The 9,027-nt window shown below is 38.2% G+C and overlaps 1 protein-coding gene across 1 annotated transcript; it reads right to left on the bottom strand.

Moving 5' to 3' along the window:
• Positions 1-1,022: 1,022 nt before the first annotated feature.
• foxd2 (forkhead box D2) lies at positions 1,023-2,841 on the bottom strand. Its single transcript, XM_034882348.1, has one exon. It carries the CDS (start codon positions 2,375-2,377, stop codon positions 1,274-1,276), a length of 1,104 nt encoding a protein of 367 aa, XP_034738239.1. The 5' UTR covers positions 2,378-2,841; the 3' UTR covers positions 1,023-1,273.
• Between the last annotated feature and the right edge of the window lie 6,186 nt (positions 2,842-9,027).

The following is a 9,027-nucleotide window of genomic DNA, read 5'->3' as shown; positions in this document are numbered from 1 at the left end:
CACTTAGAAAGAGTCTTAATCAACTGCATTACTAAGAAACTAGTCTATTTTATCTGATCACCTTGTTGTCATTGGTGAGTGTCTACACACGAATTAATTTGGCTATATTTAGAAGCTGAATGATAAGAACAAGAATGCATATTAAAATGCTACCTGAATGAGCAATTAGATACACACAGCCAAAAAAAATGAATTATTATAATCTTCTTTTGCTGACTTAAAACACATAATAATAGCCTAATAAAAGGAAACAAATAAAACTAGATTTAAAAATCAGAAAAAAAGAAAACTTTCATTTGTAAGTTATATTTTGTTTTGGTGCAAAAGCAGCATATACATTTAATTTAATTAAAGTCATCCAATTAGCTTATTTTATAGACCCTTCTTTTGTAAACGCTGAGCCATCAACTTCCCATGCAATAAAAGAAATTAACGATTTGTTTTTGTTTTTTTCAAATTCACAAACATTTATTATTCTTGTCATTACAACAACAAAAAATGACCTATGGACATTTAGGTGTCTCTGTCTATTGGCAACACATGACATACTGTTTGTTACTACAGAGTAAATTGTGAAATAGATAGGAACGAACAACAATTAAAAGGTTGAGAGAGGTAATGCGCTCTTTTATACCAAAGCCACATAGCATAGCTACGGGTCCACCAAGGATGTGAAATGATATTGTCACAATTCACCATGTAGAGGAGCCTCGGGGGAGGAAGGAGTGATAGTGGGAAATGGTTATGTGTGTGTCACAAACCCCCCTTTGTCTCCATGTGCTTTCTAAGTAAAACCTGAGTTTGCCGTCTGTCAGCCTATTTCAACAACAACAGTGCCATTATCTCACGATGCACAAAAGAAAAACAATAAAAAATCATGATAAAATTTGTAATTATATTTTAAAAAGTCGGAAAAAATCCCCGTAGCCATGGGTGACACATTTTAACTTAAGGTAAAGGAGCTTTTTCTCCCATTGACAAATGGAGGCCCCATGCCAGATTGCAGGTCAGCATTGTTTTTAAAAGATCCTTCTACGAGTTTCTCTTGCTTCTGTCTCTCAATAGTATACACATATTTACAAACCATAAATAAACCTTTGTCTCCTCTTACATTGTTAGGGAATCTGGAGAGCCAGAACACTCTTAGTTCGCAGAGAATGCGCAGCCTACCTTCACATAGGACGACGCCACAGTTGGCTATTTTAATATAAGATTTCTTTCTTGCTTTCTTGCTTTTTTTCTTTCCTTTTTTTAAATGTTTTTTTTTTTTTTTTTAGAAAGGACAAGTGTTTATATTCGGGGTTTTGCTGGAAAAAGTCTGGCCCTGTGGGCCTGGTTGTAATATGCCATCCTGTGATAGGTTCATATGATTGGAAGCAGAGGCCAGTGCTGGGGTCAGTATCGCCAGGATCTGAGCCTGGCTGCCCGGCTGCGCGCTGTAGGAAGAAGCGGTGGAGTTGGCCGCACCAATGATATTGTCAATGGAGAACGAAGGCCGACTCGGGGTGCTGGAGTCCGTCTTGAGAGGCGGCAGAGACGGGCTTAGTTGAGGGTAAAAAGGCTTTCGTAAATCGGCCCCTAAAAGGGAGGGAAGGTGGTGCGGCGCAGGAAATATGGAGGCTGATGAGGGCAAGGTGCAAGGGGAGTTAGGGAATGGGAATGAACCACCTGTGTGGTGTGGGTGATACGGGTTGTGGGCTGCGTGGAAGTTCTGCAGCTGAAGTCCATAGTTGTATCCATACGGGCCGTATCCAAACCCGGGTAGAAAGCCACCAGACTCCCTGAGGATTTCATTAGTTTGGTGCCTCTTGAAGCGCTTCCTCCTGCGCAAGAAGCTCCCGTTGTCGAACATGTCTGCGGAATCCGGGTCGAGGGTCCAGTAGTTGCCCTTTCCGGGGTTCCCAGGCTCTCGTGGGATTTTCACGAAGCAGTCGTTTAAGGAAAGATTGTGGCGAATAGAGTTTTGCCACGCGGGGAATTTCTCCCGGTAGTAAGGGAATCTGTTGCTGATGAACTCGCAGATCTCACTGAGAGTGAGACGTTTCTTGGGGCTCTGCAGGATGGACATGGTGATCAGAGCGATGTAAGAGTACGGTGGCTTCACAAGAGCATTTTTTCTGGATTTCTCCCCGATCACGGTCCCGACCTCTGCGGTGGACCCTATCTGGTCTGACGGGCAGTCGGAGCTGCTGAGCCCGGGAGAGGAACCCCTCTCCGCGGCGTTCTGGGAGTAATTATCGTCCGAGTCATTGTCCAAGTTAAAGTCGTGGTGAATGTACTTCCCATCCTTTCCAACGGATATGTCACCCCCAACCACATCGATGTCCACATCTTCGGACAATGCAGAGCTGTCGGACATATCCGTCCCTAAAGTCATCCTCGGAGACGCCGCTTCTCTTCCCCCTCTCTCCCAGAGTTCCTCCTCTTCTAGTCCGGTAAGGCTACTGAGCGAGAGCACACACTCTCCCTCTCCCCCTCACAACCACACCAGACTTTGCTGCAGTTTTATCTCCAACTACTGAATGCACACATAGCTAGAATCTATTGAAAAGATAAATAACTATTTGACCTGTGGATTCGGCGAGTCCTGGTCGTCTGAGGCGGGTCAAGCAGGGCCGTGCGAGGTTGTCATCGAGCAGAAAACGTCCGGTTTTTAGGCGTTAAAAAAAACTGTCAAAGGTGATCGATCTTGCGCCAATCTGGACTTGTGTTTTCTTGAGATGCGATTGTTTCCGTCTGTGCTCAGTTTATGGTGTAGCTCATTTTTTGGGATATCCAAGTATCTTTCCAAAATATCTTTTTACGCGCAGGGTTGGGTAGGTATCCAGCCAGACTGTCACACTATCCTCCTCAAAAGGTATTTATAGAAACACGCTGGTCACGTGGTATTTGAGTCACTGTTACCAGGAACTGGACGAAATTACAAGCCAATTTGGATCTGCTCTTTAATCTTCAAAACATATTTCGTTTAAAACAAAAACAAAGAACTAACCATAACATGTAACAGCTTTTATGATGGTAATATCAGTTTTTTCAATATACATATGTAGGCCTACTTATTTTTAATATACTTAAATATTTTCATTCAGCTCTTTTAGCCTATTTGGAGTTCTCCATCATTCTCTGCACTATCAATAGGCCTTCTATAGTGACAATTTATTAGGGAAAAATTAAAATGGATTAAAAAATGCTGAAAACAACGAAATGTCTCATTGAATCATTCAGCATGCGATTTTATTTAAATGGAATTCAATGGATGGTTTTGCAATGTAAGGCGAGAGGAGGATGGTGTGTTGCTGTGATGATTACAATCTTTATAAAATAGGCTACATTCACAAGAAAAGGGCATGTATTCATAATCGGACAATAATCAAAATGCATTTTTTTTAAATCAAAACAAATCTCCAATGTGCTTATACTATGGTTATAAGTAGCCAAGTTATACAAATGTCTGAAAAATGTTTTCATCAGAATGGTCATCAAAGAAAAAGATAATGAGTAAGAGGAAGGGCAAATCCTAAAAGAAAATCGTGTAACGTCCAGACAGGCCTGCATGTAAAAGTTCATATGCAAATAGTCAACGGTGCATTCGTCTATGGTTATTAAACATATTATAGATATTTATTTTATTATTATTAGTCAATTGGATTTCCGTTCCTTTTAATAGGCAATTTGTTAAATTCAGAAATGACAGGCTACAATTTGCGCCTATATTCTGACAAATAAAAAACAATTTGATAATAAATATTAAGATGTCACTTTAGGTCTATTACCATTATAGTCCCTTGGCATTCAAAATTATTATTTTACATGTTTGGTCTGACCTGAGACTTTTGATCTGTTACATCAGTTTGTATTGACGGTGTTAAATAAACAGCTTACATGCAAACGGAGCTCTTTATTGTGTCCCCTTCTAAATCGGCTGATTTGGGCCGTATTGAATCCCCCCCCTCAAAGGTTTTGGCCGGTCGCCTAATTCCCTGATCACTTCTCACGGGTTTTGTGTTTTCCTTGTCGAGAAGTCCCAACACTATCCATCTGCATTTTCTGCATAATTCACCCAGGAGGTACACAGGGGCACAGTCAGCTGCCCCCCGCGCCACTGTGTCCTCGTCAGGAGTGAAAGGCCAGCAGCAGATGACAATGTGTGATGTGTCTGTTATGTGTGCAGGGCGGACACTCCGCTTCATTACGCTGCAGAAGCACCCAGTTATTGTAAAGAATTTCTATCAGCCATGTATCAGTTATATCAGTCCTCTATTCATCTTAGAGAACTAACAGCAGATTGTCATAGTTTTTACGCTCATTAGGTAACAACTCATCTCGAAAACAATATATCTGTAGTCTATTGTTTTCTTTGCCTTTGTAAGTCTGCCTTAATGTTCTTTATTGAAAGAAAAGACTGTTCCACTGAGGAATCAAGTGCAGGTCAAGCATGCAGCTTGTTAAATATAATCTACAGTTCGCCCTGACTGAGCCGTGTGTCCTTTCGTCTGACCTGCCCGTCACACAAAAAATAAAAAAATTATAAATATATATATATATATATAATTTCTATTGGATTCACCGGTTTTTGGAGCCATGGGATGAAAACACTTTCCACCTTTTATTTACTTATTAATTTGACCTCTCACACTGCCTTCCACAACCCATGCCTGTTATATGTTTCTGTCTATAGACGGGTTTGTTCATAGCCAACAGTTTTGGAAAGATCTAATATCAATAAATAACCGATTACAAAAAAATATGTACACATATCAAAATATGTATTTTTTGTAATCTGTATGAATGTGTAAAAGTACAAGCCTCCTTTTATCTACAGCCCCTTTCCACAGCGTACTTGCACATCATTCATTTTGCTATTACATTTGTCCGAAAATGCATGATTTGATCGATTTGATCGAATTAGTTAGGCTACATTTAATACCAGAGGTGCGCTGTATATTTCAGGCTCCTCACGTTTCCTGAGGTTCAGTGGGTTGGTGATTCTAACGAGCCGAGTGGGGAGGGTTCTCATCATGACAGTTTGTGGGGTTGAAGCGCCCTCTGCTGTTGCTAAAAGTCATGATGACCACATTCTAACACGAATGGCTGTCAGTACACGTCAGGGACAAACTGAAGGCTGCTGAGATCTGAGCCTGTTGTGAGAGAAGTGCAAAGTCAACTAACAGTTACTTGTTAATGCATGGAGTAGCCCCATGTGAAATGGAAATAGTGTCTTAATTAAAAAAACAGAGTACAAACTAGGACTAATTGTGTGTATTCATGTAGCCTACATTACAATGCTTGAGGATATTTGCATTTGGCTGTCAGACAGATTATTTCAACAGCATTATTACAACAGGATGAGGTTTAATGAAACAAACTGTCCAATAAGGGTCTACTTGACTTCAAGTAGATGAGGAAGTACTCAGATCCTTTACTTAAGTAAAAGTACTAATACCACATTGCACAAATACTCTGACACAAGTAAAAGCCTGTTCACAATGCTAGTTGAGTAAAAATGAGTAACTCATCAGGAAAATGTACTTAAAGTATTAAAAGTTAAAGTATCCTCAACACAGACAAATGTCCCCATGTAAGATATATTATATCATAAGAATATTAATCTGCATGTAAACACAGACGTTTACTGTTTGGTGGAGCTCGTTTGAACTATTTTGTACCGTACTGCAGCTAATGATATTTTTTATCAGAGATTCATCTGCTGATTAGTTTCTCCATTAATCGATTGATTGCTTGTAATGGTTTAACAAAGGTATATTAAATTATTCAAAGGGAACGCAGCATGTCCTCACATTTTTGCCAAGCAACAATTATCCAAAAATATACATTAAAATGTTTTGTTTTCTGTCAATCAACTAACTGATTGTTTCAGCTGTCCGAAGCAAAACATCATATTCTATGAATTCATTGTGTGTTTTTAGTGCAAAACTTTGTGCAAATGTTTTTGGCAAATATTGTAGTGGAGTATAAAGTACAATATTTCTCTGGGAAATATGTAATGGAGTAGAAGTAGAAAGTGGCATGAAAAAACAAGACTCACGTACCAGGGTACCTCAAATTTGGACTGCTTGAGTAGGCTATATCCATTACATTCCACCACTGTAGGGAGCAGACTGAACTGCGTATTGAATTAAAACAGTGTCACGTTTAGATTTGGCAACTCATTTACTATAGTAAATAACATCATCTGAAACTAAAATCTGAAAGGCAACAAGTGACGACTGGAGCCAAAACTCCTGACATATGTGAAGCCAAGAATGGATACATAATCTACACAGGAGCAGCTGTATGTCTTGAGTTGCAGGGAGAAAACTTACTTTTTAAAAGTGATGAATGCATGCTTGACTTTCAGATATGACATCATAGAGAGATATGTCCAACACAGTAAGTCAAATGTAAATAACAATGTCCAGTTGTGAAGCCAGCCCCTCATAATTCTTGGTGACTGTATTGTCAATAAAATTTAAAAAAAAATAAGATTTTGCATGAGAAACAACAAGCTGATGTAGGACCAAACCTTCATCAGCGTCTTAATGACATCTCACATACTGTGCAAACTGCCTCTTTGTATCACTGTTGAATGGTCCGAAACACTTTCATCAGCATTTGGAACACAGGGAGTTATTATCTGATGCTCTAGCAGTGGTTTGATTGTTGACTGATGAGCAGATAAATCATAATCACAACAAACACGAATGAAAATCCTTGATGAAGAGAGGAAAAACGATTCCACATGCTGCACATCTGGCTTTTGCTTCCACCTAGTGGTGCAAACCTCTACCTCTCAACCTGTTTGATTCCTTCCCGTTTGTTTGTTCATTCGGACTGAACAAACAGTTGTTGTGTAACACACAAGTAATGAGGTTGTGAGCAGGCCTGCTCTTTGAATTTGACTATGCTGACAAACTGTCTTGAAATGTCAGTCATGCTCCCAGGGCCTGTGCTATGTGGATGTAGATTATTAAGACAATGGTGAGATAAGATGCTGTCCCATTCATCAAACCAAACAAACCAGCGTAGTTTGCACTTACAAGTTCTCCCTGCTTCATTGCATATGTTTGATCATCCTGTGTCATCATCATCATGTGTACGGTCAGATTGACCCAACTGGTGGCCCTGAGAACAACCATGTGCTGGGTTTACTGCAACAGGAGGAACAGGACAGCAGACTATGGGAGGTTGAACACATTACAATCCTAATTTTGGTACTAATTGTAATATTGGCCTCCACGGAAAGGATTGATACATCAATAGTTTGAGTGTAGTTTAGATGCGGTGTATCAGAACAGAAAGTATCACACAGACAAATGATTATAGCCATAATTGATAGCTTTATCAGAATCAGAATCAGAAATACATTATTGATCCCTGAAGGGAAACTCTGTGTTACAGTTGCACAAATAGTATAAATATCAGAGTAGAAATGTAAATAAAGAAATACAAGGAGGGTGGTGATTTACGGTATTTACATAGTTAAAGGAATTAAGCATCCATGCCTTAAGCATCTATCTTTCTATTCTGAAAATTGTCAAAGTTGACCATAAATAACTTTTCTGTCGCCAACACCAACTATTCCACTCTATTTCCACATTTCTATATGACCTTAAATGACTCTGGAAGCACTTTTTCAAATTCTGATAAATTGTTTACACTTTTCAACAAAGAAAACAAATTTAAATGCTAATTAAAACCAGAAAAACAACTACTTCTTCATGTTGTTGATGACGAGTGAACAATGGGTGGATTTGTTATTTTTCAAATACTAAAAAAAGATCAAAAAATATAGTTTGCAACATAAAACTGACAGATAAATATCTCACATCTAACAGTAATGCTCCGAGAAACTCCAGCACAAGCCTTATGTTTGTCAGCGTTGGGGTACCTACCTGCTCTGCTGTTTTATGTAACCTGATGTGTAGATTTACGTGTAGGGTATCTGAGTCAGAAAATGACATAATCCCTGTTTGGGCTAACCCTGTACGTAGTTCTGTCCCATTCTCTTCCAGACTGTGGAACCATTGGCGAACATGTCTGTGTATTTAACACTGAACATTGTGGAAGGCTTTGTTATTTTTTTGTATTTCTGTGTTTGTGTATGTTCTTATTGTGATATGGACCCCCCTGGGTCCTAAATAAAGTTAATACCAATAAAGCGTTTGCATTAAATTGATCATTAGTATAAAATGGAATTAAAGCTAAAGGGCTTTAGTATGAGAAAAAATAACCTGCAGGTGAAATTGTGATGACTTGTTCTCTAGAGTTGTTGAAGATGCAGAGACTCTAGACCAAAGTGTAAAAGTGTTTTTAGTTCTGTTTTTACTGTTTTATTAGCACACGTTTGAGTGGTTATGACTAGTTTAGTCAATATATTTGTTTAATTATTCTTTTTCATGCTTTCCTGAGATCTTTATTTATTTTTTAAAACAACTTTATACATTATGTGATGATAAGGACTAATCTGTTTCTTTTTACTCTAATTGTTTATTGTCATTGTGTCTAATGTGTAAGCTACTACATTTGTTCTTATTGTTTTTATCATTTAGGCTTTTAAATTAAATCAAACGTATGCTGCAAATGATATGTTCACTTGGTGAAAGATGAAGAACATAGGCCGATGTGGGGTTTTTAAAAAGGAAACGTAAACATGGCTCAGGTCTTACTTTTTGAAGCATTGTTAGCCGGTTTTGTCTTGAATATTAAAATAATAGCATAACATAACAATACGTGATACAATATTTTTTGTCAGTGAAGACACTCATGTTATCCTTTTGACTTTAATTAATAAATAATACAGTTTCAATGTTAAACTGTTAACAATTAAATGTTTTACACTGACAAAGAGAATTATCGAAAATAAAGACCACATTTATTTTTTACTGTAAAAATGAATTTATTTCAGGCGACCTGTCGTCAACACTGATAACACTCTTTTAATAAAGTTTTTATACATCAACAAACTATTTACATAAAAAGTCAAACTTGGATTCAAATATAGGCTACTAACGAACACATGTAAAATCT

The sequence above is a fragment of the Etheostoma cragini genome, chromosome 9, assembly GCF_013103735.1.
Source record: "Etheostoma cragini isolate CJK2018 chromosome 9, CSU_Ecrag_1.0, whole genome shotgun sequence".
NCBI lineage: Eukaryota > Metazoa > Chordata > Actinopteri > Perciformes > Percidae > Etheostoma > Etheostoma cragini.
Note: the sequence above shows the minus strand (reverse complement) of the source record. Positions and strands in the feature narration are given on the sequence as shown.